Source organism: Galeopterus variegatus, unplaced genomic scaffold (genome assembly GCF_000696425.1).
Source record: "Galeopterus variegatus unplaced genomic scaffold, G_variegatus-3.0.2 Scaffold3, whole genome shotgun sequence".
NCBI lineage: Eukaryota > Metazoa > Chordata > Mammalia > Dermoptera > Cynocephalidae > Galeopterus > Galeopterus variegatus.
Genome location: NW_007726114.1, coordinates 790,777 through 808,753, shown reverse-complemented (window position 1 = coordinate 808,753; position 17,977 = coordinate 790,777). Strand labels below are relative to the sequence as shown.

At 47.5% G+C, this 17,977-nt stretch overlaps 1 protein-coding gene across 3 annotated transcripts in view; it reads left to right on the top strand.

Annotated features, from left to right (window-relative positions):
• Window positions 1-17,977, top strand: part of EPB41L1 (erythrocyte membrane protein band 4.1-like 1) — a 53,428-nt gene extending 35,451 nt beyond the window's left edge. For all 3 annotated transcript variants that reach the window (XM_008569088.1, XM_008569018.1, XM_008568946.1), the window contains 6 exons: window positions 509-589; window positions 5,379-5,465; window positions 6,246-6,329; window positions 8,220-8,300; window positions 8,624-8,740; window positions 14,567-17,977. In XM_008569088.1, coding sequence (XP_008567310.1) covers window positions 509-589; window positions 5,379-5,465; window positions 6,246-6,329; window positions 8,220-8,300; window positions 8,624-8,740; window positions 14,567-14,575 — 459 coding nt within the window. In that variant the 3' untranslated portion in view covers window positions 14,576-17,977. The remainder of the gene's footprint in view (window positions 1-508; window positions 590-5,378; window positions 5,466-6,245; window positions 6,330-8,219; window positions 8,301-8,623; window positions 8,741-14,566) is intronic.

Sequence of the window (17,977 nt, the reverse complement as noted above, 5' to 3'; positions counted from 1 at the left end):
ATCTCCTATCATTGGACCCTGGCGTTGTTTTTGTCTTTTGTAGCTTATGATCAGTGCTGCAGTGGACTTCCTTGTTCATACTTCTTGGTGAACTTTTCTTTCTTTATTTTGGCGGCTGGCCAGTATGGGGATTTGAACCTTGACCTTGGCATTATAACACTGTACTCTGACTAACCGAGCTAACCTGCCAGCCCCTCTTGGTGAACTTTTCAAAGTTTATATCCAAAGAGTAAATCCCTAGGGGTTGCTAGGTCAAAGGATACGTGCATTGAAATTTAGGTAGAATTTGTCAAATTGTCTGGGATTATTTTTCCTTTGTCAAATACAACAGTTGAAATGAAGTGAAGGTCCTGTGAGGCCCCTCTGCCATTTGGCCTGTGTGTGGACCACACCCAGTGCATGCTTCCTCACACAGCCTGTCACTTTGTCACAGGGAATGCCGTGGGCTCAGGTGACAGGTGCCGTAGGTATATCTGGCTCTGTCTCTAACGCCTCCTCTCGCTGGCAGGTTGATGGGAGTGCCCCAGTGGGAAAGGAGTTCATAACAACCACTCCCTCCATCACCACGGAGACCATATCAACCACCATGGTAAGTAGAACCTAGAAAGTTTCCCTTGCCCCCCCCAAAACAGCCGGAAAACAAGCTAACATTGCCCGGCTGACTCAGGAATTTCCTAGCTGCCCTCACTGTATTAAGCATGGAACATAACATACAGTTGAGTGTGTATTGTCTGGTCCCTTAGTTGCCACAGGATAGAGTCAGACCTCAGTTTGCCAAATTGAATAATGTGGGAGATGGAATCTGTCAATCCCTGTTATCTGGACCATCTCAGCCACGGAAGGGGTAGAGGGAGGACAGTGCTGTTTGATTATTGGCATGCACAAATCTCACCTCTAGATTCCACTGACCAATCTCATCTCCAGTCTGAAGGTGAGCCTGAAATTCCCCAGGACCCATCCTCCTGGCCACTGAGCATTTTCTCGTGTCTCGTGCCACTTCCTAGCTTTGGCCAGTAGATGGCGTGCAGCGAATCTGAGTTGGAAACTCAGGGTTTTGGACTGCCTCAGGAGGGACCTTGTGGTTCTGCTACCTATTTGCTATCTGGCCCATGAAGAAAGGTCCTTGGCCTCAGATGTCCTCATCTGTAAAATGGGAATAATCCCCAGTCTGCCTGGTGCACAGGTTCTTAAGAAACTCCAGTAACACCTGATCCTTTAATGACGACACAGAATAGACAGCATTCGGCACACAGGTTATGGTGCCAGGCAGCGTACCAAGAACTTTGAATGGATTATCTCATTGAATCCTCACAGAAGTGAGGTGGATGCTGTTTCTCCTACATCCTTTACAGATAAGGAAACTGAAGTTCAGAGAGGTAGAGTGCCTTACCCAAGGTCACACAACCAGTAAGAGGTAGTGCCAGGTTAACTCCAGGAATTCTGACACCAGGTGCTCCCACTTGCAGACTTTTCTCCCTTGTCTGACCATTGTGAACATCAACTGCACGGGGCTGGGGCTGCAACTAGGGCTGAGAAGGTAGCAATGCTCAAGCCAGATCTGTCTTGAACTGCTGAGAAGTTGTTTTTAAATGCTTTCTCTTGCCAAAGCCCTGACATACACATAGGAAGAGAATTCCGTTAGACTACCCAGCAGGTAGGTTTTGAATAAACAAAGATTTTAAGATCAACAAACCCAAACCAGTTACCAGCTTGCACACTTTTCCCTGGTCACTCAGTTCCTCCTCTCCCCTCAAACCTTCACCCTGTGGCATTGGGATGCTTGTAGGGCTAAATTTAAATTTGTCCTTATGGTGAGCAGGCAGTTATATCATTCATTTACTCATCCATCCATCCATCCATTCATTTGTTCCAAAAACATTTATTAGTTTCTACTGTCTGCCTGCTATAGGGATACAGAGTTGAAGGAAATATACTGCCTGCTAGGATTCATTTGTTCAAATAATCACCAGGAGCACCTTTAATGTGCTGTCCCCTGTATTTAGGTCCTGGGCACACAGTGGTGAACAAGGCCCAGCTCTCCCACTTCCTGGAGCCTGCTATAGGGATACAGAGTTGAAGGAAATATACTGCCTGCTAGGATTCATTTGTTCAAACTAATCACCAGGAGCACCTTTAATGTGCTGTCCCCTGTATTTAGGTCCTGGGCACACAGTGGTGAACAAGGCCCAGCTCTCCCACTTCCTGGATGGATGACCTTGGGCAAGTTCCCTGAACCTCTCCAAGCCTCAGTTTCCACTTCTGTAAAATGAGGTGGGGGTGGGGAGCAACAATAGCACGTACCCCAAAGGGTTGTAATGAGAATAAGCTAATATAATTTATGCAAAGTCCTGAGAACAGTGCCTGGCATGTAGTAAGTGGTCCGTAGATCTGAGCTGCTGTTATTTCTTTCCTGCCTTCATGGAACAGTGTGATAACACTATCCTAGGGACCACAGGGAGGATAGCTAGGGGGTGACCAGGATAGCTACTGGGTGGCCAGGAGAAGCCAGGGAAGGCTTTACCTAGGCAGGAACATTTGAGCTATGCTTAAAGGGTAAATCAAGGTGCAGTCACGGGAGGAGGCATTCTAGGCAGTGGGAAGGGCAGGTGCAAGGGCATGAAGGAGCATAGCATTTGGGGAAAGGCAAGTGGTCGGTGAAACCAGATGTCACGTGCATGGAGGAGGAGCAGGGGGAGAAGAGGCTGGAAAGGAGGCTGGGCCAGAGTTTGAAGGGCCTCCAGTGTCAGCTACAAAGTTCAGACTTTATCCCAGACCTGGAAACAGTGAAGAATTACTTAAAATTTTTAAGTAGGGGCATGATGTCATCAAATATGTGTTCCTACGTTTTAGAAAGATCACTCTAGCAACATGTATGGAGTGTGGACTGGAAAAAAAAAATTCCTTCCCATCCCCGTGCCTCCCTCCTTCCTCCTTTCCTTCCTTCAGTAAATATTTGTTGAACACCCACAATGTGTGAAGTACTGTGCCAGGCATCGTGAATCCACGCTGAAGAAGTCAGAGAGCATCCTTGGGCTTGGGAGCCCACATGCCATTGGGAGAGACAGAAAGAGAAGGCAAGGGGACTAGCTTCAAGGCTGATGCCCCGGCCGGGTGGGGCTGGAGTGCCAGGAGGAGATTACAGGCGAGGGGTCAGGGTTAAGGATGCCTGGAGGGAGGAAAGTACAGGATTTGGTCACTGGTAGAGTGTTCAGGTGACAGGAGGAAAGACGGACTGGTGACACTGTTTATGAACCAGCAGTTCTTAAAGTGTGGTCCTGAACACCTATCAAAGAGGCAAATCCTGGAGCTCCCTCCAGACCTCTTCACTCAGAAACTCTAGGATAGGGCCCAGCAGTCTGTGTTTTCACAGGCCCTCCAGGTGATGCCCCTCAGTTTGAGAGCCACTGGCATAAATAGAGAGCATTGGAGGGGCATTGGAGGAAAGTGCTCTTTAGTGGCAGGTGTGTGTTGGGGACAGAGGAGACAGTGAATTCCATTTGGGATCCGATGAGTCTGAGATGCCTGTGAGACACCCAGGGAAAATGTCTAGGAGATCATTGGTTTAAAAGGTCTAAAGTTCAAGAAAGATCTGGGCTATGGGTAAAGGGATAGAGGATTTTGGCCTTATTGAGACAGCAGAAGCCCTTGAGTGGCTAAGGTGGCACGGAGCGAGGGTGGTGAGTAAGAAATAGCACCTACATATGGAGGAGAAGAGAGCCCCTCGGACGGGAGCGCCGCCGCGCTTCCCAAGCGGCGCACTATCCAGTGCGCCACCGGGCCGGCCCAGGAGATCATTGGTTTTAAAGGTCTAAAGTTCAAGAAAGATCTGGGCTATGGGTAAAGGGATAGAGGATTTTGGCCTTATTGAGACAGCAGAAGCCCTTGAGTGGCTAAGGTGGCACGGAGCGAGGGTGGTGAGTAAGAAATAGCACCTACATATGGAGGAGGAGAGAGGGTGGGTTTGCCTTGGCCAGGAAGAGAAACCGCTCCTCCTGGAGGCAGGAGAGGGAACTGACTAAAGATACAGGAGAGGGAAGCAGGAGCAGATGGCACTTTGTTTCCATTAGTGGCCTGTGTTTTCAGTGTGAAGGTGGAGGTAAGGCTTTGCCTGGGGAAAGAGGGGAAGAGGGAGCAGGGAGAGACTAAGAGGCTTTAGGGGAGAAGGCCCAGAGTGACTGTAGTGTTCAAATGGGCTAGTGGCCTGCTGCTGGGCCACATTCTGGAACTCCAGGTATATCTGAGAAGGTGCCTTGTGATAGAGTACCAAGTAACCAGGTCACTGACAGCTTCATCTGGAGGCAGTGGGGAAGGTAGGGGAAAGGGTGTCTGTCCTCACCCGTCCCTTGGCAGGCAGAGGTCCAGATCTAGTGCCATGCACAGACCAGGACCAAGGTTCAATCCACCGAGGATCTTCAGAGTGGAGACAGTTCTGGGCCCCTGGACAGACAAGGCTGAGCCCTGAGATGGTACAGAAAATGGGAGATAGAAGCAGGTAGCAGGCTTCTGGCCATATGTGGGGCAGTAAGTCTGGGGACAACTCCAGGAAGATCTGGCAGAAGATCTAGAATCCAAGGTAGGACCAGGAGAGCTGGCAGAAAAGTAAGCATTCTTATGGCAGAGGGGTGGTGCAAGAGGGTGTGGGACTCAGACTCTGACCGACATGGAGTTAAACTCTGGCTCTATCTCTAGTTTGCTGGGGGACTTGAACTTAGCATTCTCCTGCCTTCCAGTTTCTCACCTGTAAAACAAGAATATTAAAAGTGATTTCCTACAGTTATAAGGATTAAGTGAGATAATGCATGTAACATCCTTAGTAGATTGCCCAGCACATAACAAATACTCAAAAAACAATAGCTGTTATTGTATTTTTAATAGCCAGCCTGTGCTCCTATATTTATCTTAGAAATTCTGGTTTTCAAAGCCCCTTCTCCTCCTCTAGCCTCATAAGGTCGCTGTGGGAGTGGAGCAGGGGTCCCTTTTTACAGATGAATCCATGAGGCCCATAGAGAGGAAATGGCTCTGCCCCAAGTCACGTGGCTCAAGCATAGCAGGACCAGGATGAGAACCTGAATGTCTCAATCCTCTGTTAGTGCTTCCAGAGAGCAATACCAGGTCTTGTTCACCACAGTGTCCCTAGTGCCAGGCTCTCAGTAAATGTTTGTTGAGTGAGTGAGTGTGCGAGTGAGCGAGTGTGCATGTGTATGAGCGAGGGAGCGAGCGCTGAATGAGAGACTGGACTGAAAGATGCTACCAGTTCTCTGCTTCTAAATGTCACTCCTCAACCCTGTGGCCATGAGAGCTATGTGGCCACATGCTCCAGCCATCCTGGGGGCCTGCCCACCTGAGACCTGGCCATCTGAGCACTATTGTTTCCCCAGGAGAACAGTCTCAAGTCCGGGAAGGGGGCAGCTGCCATGATCCCAGGCCCACAGACGGTGGCCACGGAAATCCGTTCTCTTTCTCCGGTAAGTGGGCAGCTCAGGCTAGGGGACTCCGAGCTGAGAATGTGGGCATGGGCCCACAGGTGGCCTGCAGCAAGTGCAGCACTGAGCCCAGCCCTTTTAAGTGCAGAGCCAGGAAACTGGATCATTTTCAGGTGCCCACAGGAGCACAGTCTCGTCAGTTGCCATCCCTCTCCCCCACCCATGCACACATGAGCAGGACATTGGCAGTGTGGGGATACAGTAGCCCTCACCTTGGTGGTGGTGCCTGTGGTGGTTCTTCTGCATCTGCCCTCATTACTGACCAGCAAGAGCAATGGCCTGGGAGACCAGAGGCTCGGAGTCTGGACCTGACTGTCGGTGGCTGCCCCATGACCCTGAGTCTGCAAGGCCTCTTCTAGCTCTTGTGTTCTTCAAGTGTGTAGTTCTCATGTCTGGCACCAGAGAGAGTGTGTTCCTGGCTATGATAGGATGGGAGATCAGGAGGGCTCCATCTCCACTTTGGAGCCCTCTGTTCATTCTTCTAAGACTTCAGAATTTTTAAATTCTAGGGAGTTAGAGTTCAAGGCCTCAGGAATCTCAGGGTCTAGGAATCTTAGATTTCAGGATTTGAGAATTTTATGGGTCTAGGATTCTGAAGATTCCAGTATTCTCAAATTCTTAATGGTTCAAAGCATCTTGGCTTCCAAACTTCACCTTCACAGGCCCCTGCTCATCCCTTGGTTTTCCCCATCCTGCCCCCATCCCTGCAGAGCCTAGCGTCCTTACCTGACACCCGGGGTGGGGGGTGGTTATATTCTGCAGATCATCGGGAAAGATGTCCTCACCAGCACCTACGGCGCCACCGCGGAAACCCTCTCAACCTCTACCACCACCCATGTTACCAAAGTGAGTAGCAGCAGGGTGCCCCATGCCCCCGCCGGGCTGCAGGCGGGAAGGTCATTACTGTTGCTCTGCTTTGGCTTCTCAGTCTGTAAAGTGGACAAAGAAGACCTGTAGTGTTACCAGTTTCTGGAGTGCTATGCACTTTGTCCTGTGCTACATGTTGTCCATGATGGGCCCTGTTCGTGAAACACGGACAGCCAGGCCGGAGGAACGAGACATTCTTCTTTGGAGTGATTGTGAACCATAGTGTTTGTGCCTTATAGACCTTAAGTGCTGGAGGAATTTAGAGGGGCTGATGTATGGGAGGCTTCACGAGTCAGGAAACAGAAGGGAGCGGAAACTGTGTGTGCTTGCTTGCTTGTTTGTTGAAAAAATGTTAGTGAGCATCAGCCTTACTTTGGTCTCTGTGCCAGGGCTGCTGGAGGTCCGTTTGTGGAAAATAGGATGCGCAGAATGTAGAGGATGTAACTGGGAAATTAGGTTGGACTGGGGGCAGGGGAAGCAGAATATAGAAACAAATAAGACAGATACCAGGACATATTTGACTATGGAGGATCTGAGTCCAAAGGAAATTGGAAAGCCATGAAGGATTTTAAATTGGGGAGTGACCCAGAGAAAATAGGCTTAAGGAGAGGATATAAGGTCCACCAGGATGTGCAGATAGTAGATGAGACAAAAAGGAGGGAGAATTATGGAGAGAGACTGATAATAACTCAGGCCTAGGGGCAGAGAGCCGGGACAAGGGTGGGAGTTGGAGCGGGAGAGGGAGGAGGAAGGCCCAAAGGAGGGAGGCATTCCTGGGTGTGTCAGCGTGACTCAGCCAATGAGGACAGAGGATTGGGAGGCAGGCGTGGAGGAGCCAGGTTGAGCCAAGTTGAGTTGGAGGTTCTGATGAGCCATCAGAGGAGAAGTCTGGTCAGTAGCGCTGGCCCTGTGTGCACGCAGACTCTGTCCCAGCCCTGCCCACTCCCGTGCAGGACTCGGCGCTTCTTCATGCTCTCCAGAAAGAACCCACTCTCACCAAAGGCATTAGTGAGCAATGTTGACCTCTCTGAAAACTTTATGGGAAGGTTTTACATCACATGCCCCACGGCATACAGCTCAGAAAACTCTTCTTCCCAAAGCCCCTCTCAGCCCTGCCAACTGGGAGCCCCTTCTTATTTATGTCCTCTCCTCACTCCAGCTGGGATTGTCCTCAGCTGCCACCTTCCTTTCATATGCCAAATCAGGTCCTGCCCCATCTTCTACTTATAAACTTGCACACAACCCCACTCCGCCTTCAGAAAACAGTGGAGGTAATAAGTATCATTTCTCTTGTAGTATTGTTCGAAGTCATTTAAGGTAGAACCTTGTCACCATTCACATTTCATTCATGTGTTCATTCAGCAAATCTGCATTCAGCACTGCCGTGGTCAGACCAGGCAAGAGAGTGGGGGAGGAGGGGATACAGAGTTGAACAAAATACAGGCCCTGACCTCAAGAGTGCATAGCCTGGTGAGGTGAGCAAGGACATGTAAACACATAAGGTCAGCACCAGGCAGAGAGTCCCAGAACCATGAGAGGTGCAGACGTGGTACTGGGGGGGAGGTGGGGAGGGTGTGCCGAGGCAGTAAGTGCTTGAGGCATTGCCAACCAGGGCCAGGGAGGCAGTACTGGAGCTGGGCTTGGAAGACCTAAATGGGGCAGTTTGGTAGTTGGGGGAGTGGTAGCAATCAGGCAAGATCTGCACTGTGAAATCCCAAAACTAGAAAAGGAAAAAATCAAGGAAGCTAGGAGAGAAAGTAACTGCTGATTCTCAGCCTTGCCCTTGAGAGATGCTTCGGGTAGGTCCCCTGTTGCAGCTGCTGCCCCAGCAGGCCCCAAGAGTGACCTCGCCACTCTCTCCCTCTGCAGACTGTGAAAGGAGGATTTTCTGAGACGAGAATCGAGAAGCGAATCATCATTACTGGGGATGAAGATGTCGATCAAGACCAGGTACAGGGATAGGGCACGTTATTCCCAGTGGCACTGCCCACTCCCCAATCCCTCCTATATTGGGTTACCCATGGATTGCTATCTTCATGGGCAGAGAAGGTGTCCCCTTTTTGCTGATGCTGTTCAGATAAGGAGCCCCCAGGGAAGGGGCATTGAATGGGAGCCAGAAGACCTGAGCTCTAGTTTCTCCCTTTTACTATTTGACTTTGCCCCTTCCTGGGCCTCAGTTTCCCCAGCTGTGCACTAAGGGGATTGTTGTTCTCCACAGTCTTTCCCATACTCGATATCCCATGGTTCCTCACTTTAGTGATCTTTCCCTCCAGGCCCTGGCTTTGGCCATCAAGGAGGCCAAACTGCAGCATCCTGACATGCTGGTAACCAAAGCTGTCGTATACAGAGAAACAGACCCATCCCCAGAGGAAAGGGACAAGAAGCCACAGGTAAGGCGTCTAAGGCTCAGCAACCATGAGAGGGAGGAGGAAGCCGTACCAAGAGCCTCTGAGTGTCATTTCTATCTGAGAACCCAAGTAGCTTGATCTCTAGTGCAGCTTTGACTACCTGCCTTCCTAGTTTGCAGCTCAAAGGAGAGAGGCAGTTCCCCCAGCTACAGTGAGTCGGGGGCGGGGGAGAGGAAGACTGTTTCCTTGGTTTCTTTGGGGTTTCAGGCCCCCGACCCAGAAGAGTAAATGCAGAAGTGATAAGAAAAGGGGAGAGAGGATTGATAGTGGGTACTGAGGTACACGATCTCATTGACCATTGCCTGTAGGCTGGAAGTCAGAAAAAGTGCTACCAGGCCCAGTGCCACATTTCTGTCCCTGAGTCTCTGTCTCCATCACAGGTTGCTGATGTTGCTAAGGGGACATGATGACCAGAGACCTTGATCTCATCTGTCTTGCTTGATTACAAATTCTTGACTTCTCAGGCCTTCAGATGCCAGAATCTTAAGGGCCCCAATATTTATTTGTTGGGCATCAGTGCCTTGGTGAATAAGATAAATGAGATGGTGTTGAGACAGACGGGACTTTTAGCAGCCTAGGTTGGGAGAGGGGTTCTTCTGGCCCCTTTGGAAATTTACCTAATTTTATCAGACCTATGAAATAAAATCCCATGGACATTGAGTTGAATGAAATAAGCCAGACACAAAAAGTACAAACTGTATGATTCCATTCATAGGAAGTCCAAAAACAGGCAAAATTAATCAATGATGATGAAAGTCAGAACAGTGTTACTTCTGGGATGTAGTATTGACAGGGAAGAGCCACAAGGGAACCCCGGGGTTCTGGAAACATCACTATCTTCTACAGCATGAGTTACATGGGTGTATACATATATAAAAATTTGTCAAGCTCTTATTTATACTTAGATTTGTGCAATTTACACATTTCACACATTATACCACATTGAGATAAAAAATACATCTCAAAGACCCCTCAAATAGCTGGTCCCCTTTTTTGCCCTTTTCCTTGAATGAATGAAACCAACGTTTTCTAGAAAGATAGAAGAATGTTTTTTTTCTCTTCGTTTGATTACCACTCCCTTAACATCAGGAGATAAAGCACCGAAACATTTTTCTGCCACTTTGGGGTGCCCTTTTCCTTGAATGAATGAAACCAACGTTTTCTAGAAAGATAGAAGAATGTTTTTTTTTCTCTTCGTTTGATTACCACTCCCTTAACATCAGGAGATAAAGCACCGAAACATTTTTCTGCCACTTTGGGTTTTTTTTTTCCTCTTTTTATTTATTTATTTGTTTTTATTTTAATCTGTTTTTTTCATTGGATATGTTTATGGGGTACAGTTTATTGTTTCAATACATGCATATATTGTATAATGATCTAATCAGAATAGTCAGCATATCTGTCACCTAAACATTTATCATTTCTTTGTGGTTATAACATTCAGGATCCTCTTTTCTGGCCATCTTGAAAAATACAATACAATGTTATTAGCTATTGTCAGCCTATGGCATCAGAACTTGTCCTTCCTGTCTAATGTAACTTTGTACCATTTTACCAACTTTTCCCTTCAGCCCTGCACACCCCGATTTACCCCCCCCCCTGCCTCTTTGAAAGGCTGCTAACCCCTGGTGTATACCAGTGCAGAACTTTCTGCAGCGATGGAAATATTCTTTCTGTACTATCCAATATGATAGCCACTAGCCACACATCAATAGCACTTGAAATTGGCTAATCTCAAATGAGGTGTACTTTAAGGGTAAAATGCATGTAGGATTTTGAAGATTTAATATGAAAAAAATATGTTGAGGTGTACGTTAAGGGTAAAATGCATGTAGGATTTTGAAGATTTAATATGAAAATTATCTCAATAATTTTTATATTGGTTACATGTTGAAATGATCATGGATATTGGGTTAAGTAAAATATATTATTAAAATCAATTTCACCTTTTAATTTTTATTGCTTTTAGTGTAAAACGACACTGAGGGTTGTGATCCGTTGCCGGTCACAAAAAAAGACAAAAAGGAAAAAAAAAAATTTTTTTTTACTTATGAGGGTTGCGATCCGTTGCCGGTCACAAAAAAAGACAAAAAGGAAAAAAAAAATTTTTTTTACTTTACTAGAAAGTTTTAGAAAAACAGATCTAGAAAATTTAGGAAATATTATCTAGAAAATCTATTATCTAGGAAAATTTTTAATTCCATATGTGGCTCAAGTTCTATTTCTATTGGACAGTGCTGTCCTAGAAGAAGTGTAAGTCAGCCACGAGCAGAGCCTACCTCCCAGCCTTCCTCAGACTTTCATACAAGAGATTATCAATCCTGTCCCCTCAGGTGTCCAGTTTCTTTTGCTTTTTCTCCCCCAAATCTCACAGTGGTAGAGTGTAGGTTCCTTGCCAAGCTGGTGCTGAACTGGGTGTATCACCTCAGGGAGATTGTTTAACAGACAGGTACTAGAGAACTCCCACCTTGAAGTCTGATTTAGAAAGGCTGGCAGGGACCTGGAGTCTGTATTGCCTGGCAATCTTTATTTATACCTTGGTTCCCAGGGAGTCCCCGTGCAGCTAGGTGTAAGAGCCACTGATGCAAAGAGCTCTGTACTGGAATTCAGGGACTTGGCTCTACAGCCATTCCACTGACTGGTGTGTGATCCGGGCTTAGTTTCTTCCCTCATTGGGACTCAGTTTCCTCATTTGCAAAATGAAGAGCTGGAGCAAGCCACCTTCCAGTTAGAGTCCTCTGGCTATTTGCTTTCCTGGGTGTCTGTTGTATGTTTCTCATCTTTTCTCCATTCTCTACCTCCCTCCTCCTCATCCTTTCCAGGACAGTCACAGCCAGGCCTCTGGGCTCCTGCCTTCCCATTTTCCCACCATGCAGTGCTCTCATCCCCACTCCCAGTCCTGTCTCCCCCACTGCCATACAGCCTTTTGCATCTGCCCACCTCACTGCTCCCTTTACTGTCTCATTCCCTCCTCCTCACCTCTCTTTAGTTCTTTCTTTGATGCCATTGCCCCACACACCACCATGCCCCCTCTTTCTCTTCTGGATTATTCTGTAAAGGTCACATTGTTTATGTTGCCTGGGAGAGTCAGAAGTTTCTCTCCCTTGCTTTTTCCACCCACACGCTTTACCCCTAGTTATCGCCAAGTAGGAGCCCCCTCTGACTCTTAGTATAGTCAGACTCACTAATTCCATGGAAAGGTCGCCTCTGAATTAGAACATTCCTTTTTAAAGTGCTTAAAAAACATTGGCTTAGTGGATGGATGCATCTTGGTACCCCAAGGATGAGTGTACAGTCCTGCAGACCTACACTTGAATCTCAAGCCTTGCCCTTTATTAGCCATGTGACCTTAAGCAAGTTGTTTAACCTTCTCAGCCTGTGTTTCCTCATTAGCCAAATGGCAATGATAATCATAGTAATAATAATTGCCTTAATTTATGGAGCACTTATGCTACGCCAGGCAACAGTCTATGCACTCTCCATAAGTACTGTTATCTGCTCATTCATTTTACAGATGAGGAAACTGAGACTTAGAATCCTTAAGTGGCTTGCTAACAGTTGTAGAGCTGGGAACATGATGGATTAATTAGAGTCAAAGCTACTCTGTTAGACTCCAAAGCCACCATATGGTCTTAACCTCCTCACCACACTGACTTTTCATAGCATCTATCTGCTAGGGTTACAGAGAACATACATATATGGAAGTTAGCACAGTGCCTGGCACATAATAAATACTCAGTAAAAGTTTATTATGACTGTTATTACTATTACCTAATACTGCACATAGGGACTCTGCTGTAATAAACTGAGAAGAATAAATTGTAATACAGTATTGTTTAGATGTCCCTGGTGCTTCTGAAGTGTCTATGGGCTTTGAAGACATCCCACATACCCAGAATCATGACTGCACTTGACTTGTAGGGCAGCTACTTTATTAATCAATGAGCAAACTTAAAGTGCATCCTGCCACTGTAAATAAAAAACAAATCCCCAGTGAGGAGATAGCAGAATTGGGCTGGCTGGTTAGCTCAGTTGGTTAGAGTGCAGCCTTGAAACACCAAGGTCACAAGTTCAGATCCCATACCAGCCAGCCGCCCCCAAAAACAGGATATAGCAGAATTGCATAGAAAGAATAAACCCAGGCTTTGGAGCTAAAACCACCTTGGTAGCTGCGTGCCCATAGGAACCTCTCTCTGGACCTCAGTTTCCTCATCTGTAAAATGGAGTTAATCTATAAATTGGAGCTGCTGTAAAAATTAAACAACATCTATGATGTACTGGATTGGTATCTCGTGTACAGAAGGTGCTCAGCAAGGTGAACCTGCTTCCTTGTCCCTCTGAGGTTTTGTCATGTCTAGGGGTTGATGCAAGCCCAGAGTATGTCAGACCATAAACTCACCACCAGCCTGGTGCATGAGGCCCTGTTTCCACACAGGTGTCCATCCTGCTGTTCTTCATCTTCTCTTTCTTCTCTGAATCTTCCAGAAACATCTGTCCCTGCTCCTGTTGACTCTTGGCCTTTCTTCTTAAAGTTCTTCCTTCTGGAAGTTTTTGCTGTGAGTGGGGAAAGCATGCCCATCTCACACAAAGCCATTCCTTTTCTCTCCCCACAACCTCACAGGCCAGACGTGTGGTTTCTGCTCCATCTTCTCCCCTAGGCCTACCTCCAGGGAGGAGCTGCCTCCCAAACACCACCAGCAAGAGGGTGGCACTCACCCACCTTCCTAGAGCTTCCTTACTTTCAAAAATTTAATTAAATGGGAAAAAAATTGACCTATTCCAGAGCAAGAACGTTGGGTTGTAGTCTTGGTTCTGCCACTAACTTGCTAAGTCACTGATCCCTTTGAGCCTCAGTTTTCCCATCTGTCAAATGAACCAAGAAGAATCCCTTTTCTACGACTCCATTAGCATGTGACTATCTGTGAGTAGTATAAGGCAGGAATGATGTTCCATCTGTTAAATGGTTTTGAGTAGTTGCTATATGCCAGGCACAGTGTTGGGTACTGGAAAGGCAACAATAGGTAAAAGACAGCCATTGCCCTCAAGGAGATCAGAACAGTGTGTGGTTAAATGAACAGCAACACCAGTAATAATGACAGCTGGTATTTGTTCAGGACTTACTCTGTGCTGGACCCTTGCTTTGACTCCTCCCTATAACTGCGTGAGGCAGGACTCATTTTACAGAGCAAGCCACTAAGGCTTCAAGAAGGTAAGAAACTCGACCAAGATTATAGAGCTAACAGGCCATGGAATGAGATTTGAACCCAGAGTCTGATTTCATAGCCCACCCCCTTGGACACTGAGTTATAGAGTCAAACCTTGAGTTGGAATCTAGGCTTCAACTTAAACACTGCTGTCTGGAGTCTAATCTCCAGAACACAGCAGGTGTGTGGAGAACAAAAAGGAAAAACAAATGAAAAAAGAACATCTGCCACCATGACTAAACATTTCTTAGAACTGAGAAAAGATAGAAAGAAAAAGTGAAATGATTATGATCACAACTTCTCAGTGTTAAAGGACATTTTAGCAAAATTTCTGGCCAAAGTAAAAGATACCAAGTCCCTGGAAACAAACAAGCAAACACACATGATCTGGGGTCACACACATGTGGGTTCTCAGCTGCCACACATAAGCTGTGTGGCCTTAGACAAGTCACTCTGTCTTCCTGGCCACAATAAAGGGCATGTGGTAAAGGGTAGCTAAAACAACCTCTTGCTGTGAATTTAAAGATGAGTGACAAAAGGTACTAACTTTTCTTGTCCCCCTCCTTCCTTTGCACCCCCTTCTCCCCATGCCTCTGGCTCCCAGGAATCCTGACCTCCGTGAAGAGATGCTGGCATTTCTGGTCCAACCCAAGCCAGAGAACCGTTAAGAAGGGGCCTTCATTCTGGATTCTCCGACATAACACCGACGTCCCAGCTGCGACGTACTGTCACTGATGAGAGACTGGGAAGGGAAAAGCATATATATATATAGATATATATAGATATAGATATATATACAGGAAACACCGCGTCCTTGCACTGCTGCTGGGGCTGGCAGAGCTGTCAGCCGACAGCAACAACCAACATCTGAACACCTACATTTCCTTTGCAGACAACTAGAAGAATTGGTGGGATTTTTCAGGAAAAAAATATTATAACGACCATGATCCCCCTCCTCTGCCAAACAACAAAAGCAAGCCAGACCACGATGATTGTAGAAGCATCATACGACCCCGGTTCTGCGCATCACAGTTAGTGGACGAACTTTCCATTTGTTCTTCTCCAGCGTCTGTTGCCCACTTGAATGCAAAGGAAAACACTCATGCAGCAAAGCAAGAGAAGTTGCAGCAGCAAGACACGCACAGTCAACCATTTTCCAAGAAAGAAAGAAAATTCCCCACTTGGAAAGGAGGAGGGGGAACACTGGATTATTATTTTCTGGGTCGTGACACTGGGCTGCAGAATCCACCTTCCTTTCCTCTGCCTCTGCTCCCCCTCGCCTCTCACATGTCTTGTGTCATCTTCTGTCTCGGTTCCCTTTCCCTCTCCCCCTGCCCTCCACCCCTGACCCTCTGTGTCCTGGTCCTATTGAGGGCCACTGCAGATGACTCATTTGAAAGGAGAAAAGGAATAGGAAAGAAAGCAAGAACAGAAAACTAAGCCACAGGAAGAGAAGTAGACATTGTATGTTTATGGTTTCTCATGAAGGTGCAGCTTGTAGGAGATTTGTATGGATGTGCTTTTAAGTTATGTATATTATATATAACAGGAAACAAATATTAAAAATAAACAGTGCTGGTAAGTATGAAGCTGACATTTTAAAATTATAATTATCTGACTGTGATCAGTGTATCCCAGCATTCCTGGGTCTCACTGAACTGACCCAGCTAAGGAGGTCTGGGCCCTGGGTGTGGGTTGGCTCACAGCAGGGGCCGACGTGTTCGGTATAGTAATACTATGTGTGGTGTTTGTAATTGGTCGATTGGTGGGGAGGAGTGGGGACTGCAAATGGAGAGCTGGAGGTTTGGCAAGAAGGAAGAAACACAGATGTTGTCTGGACGTGTCGGTCCAAGATGCCCTCTCCCCGCTGGGCAATAGCAGTCAGGGCCTGGTCTGTGCTCAGGCTTGGGGTCCAGAGTTAGGACCCTGCTGCTGCGGTCCCCTGGCTCAGTCCTCCTACCTCCCTAGAGGGCTTGCCTTGGTTTTCAGTCTTCTCTTTATTTTATTTTATTTCACCGTGTCTTTCCCTATCACATGGTAATATTTAACTCCATATCGAAAGGGAGGTGGTCCCCTTGGCTGCAGTGGAAGATGGTGGCTTTAACCTAGCTATCTGAAAATTCCCAGCTCAGTCTTTTCCTGTACCCCCTTCCATATTCTGAATCATTCTCTTCTTCCTGGGCCAAAGTAGCCATGGTAAAGAGGCCATGAACACAGGGCAGGCTCTGATAGGTCAAGAGCACATTTCCAAAGGCCTTGCCTGCCCCAGAGCAAGCTGGGCGATGCTGCCCAAAGGCACCCTCTCTGTATGAGACCCTGGAGTCCTCCCCTTCGGTCTGCATCTGAGCTCTGAGCCTGTTCCCTCGTAGTCCCAGAAGTTGCCTCAAGACCACAGGAGTCCTTAGAGAAGACCCTGTCGTAAGCTATGTGTTGTCCTCTCACCCATGTGCCTGCCACAAGCTACTTCCCTGAGCTCAGCAAGTATCCCTTCGTGAGGGAATATGTCCCACTGCACTTTAATTTCCCAGTCCCATTTCATGTCCCAGTCCTGCTTCTAAAACAGTCAATAAATTCATTCAACAGATATTTATTGAGTACCTGCTTGTGCTAGGTGCTATTCTTGGGCCAAAGGAGAAAGGCGGGGGGGGGGGGTGCTGGGAAGCCATCTGAGCCAGCCTTGCATCTCCAACCAGGGCTGGCCCATCTGAGAGCACTTCCCCACTCTCCAACCCGTTGGGCATTGCCCAGGGATGCCCTCCCCTCAAGATGACCCAGGCTAGAGGCATCCCCTTGGCTTGCTCGTCAGTTACCCTGACCACATACACCTTAGCTGAGAGCAGCGTTTGCCTCTGTAGGCAAATGGGAGATTGAGTGGATCTCTCAGACAGGAGAGTCAGACCGCTTCTCTGACTCAGTCACTGACTCTCCGAGTCCAGCAGCACGCTTTCCGTGCACCAGGTTCTTTTCACACCCTGGTGGAGAAGCCACACTTTCCCTTTCATTCTACCAAGCAACTCACTCCAGGTCACCTTTCTTCCTGCCCTTGTCCACTTGAGAGCTCACATTCCTGGGCCAAGAGCTGGAGTGGGGGTGGCCAAGAGTTGGAATGTGGCTCAAGTGTCCCTGTCTATGTGGGAACCAGGTGTCCTGAGCACACTGGACACACCTCAAAGGGAGGAGCTTTGTTCTGGGTCTTGCACCTGCCTACAGACCCTGGGCGTGTGGCTTCAGGGCAGGAATTGATATGTCTGGACTTAGCTTGTGGGCCACCAGGGTTTGGGGAGATCTCCACCCCACGGATGCTCGGACGGTCTTTCCACAGAGAGGCAGGCAGTGCCACCAGGGAGGAGGGGACCTGCAAAGCTAAAATCTAGGGCACTGTTTCCTCCCCATCCTCCTCTTCCTAGAGAATAGAGATGTTTGTCTTGTCTGTCTTCAACCTACTTTTTTCTTTTTTATGTTTCTCATCCTCTCTGTGCTGCCTCCACCCAGGAAGCCATGTAGCCTAGTGGGAAAAGTCCCAGAGAGCAGTCAGAAGTTCTGGGTGACCATCCTGACTCAGCCCCCTAACTCACCATGTGACATCAGGCTAGTCCCATTCCCAAAAGGGCCTCAGTTTCTCACTTGCAAAATGAGCAGGGCAAACCAGATGCTCTCCAGGGCCTTTTTCCACTCTGCCATTTTATAGATCTTTGTTTTCTCTTATTTTGCTTTCTTTGGATCTTTTCCGTTTGAGGGTACAGGAAGTGTTAGGACCTGTTTCAGTTTTTGAATCCTGCAAGCACATTCCAAGACTGGCCTGAAATTGCATGAGTAACATCACTCTAAATAATTTTTTTTTTCAAAAGCACCTTACCAACCAACTGCGATGCTGTCCTGTTCCTTTTTACTCATACCCCTCTCCTCTCTCGTCCCCATGCTCCCCCACCTCAGTGCTCTGTGCTGTATGCGTGTGCTCTCTGTTCTTGTATACTCAATAAAAGTGAAATAAATGTGTTTGATGCTGAACCACACA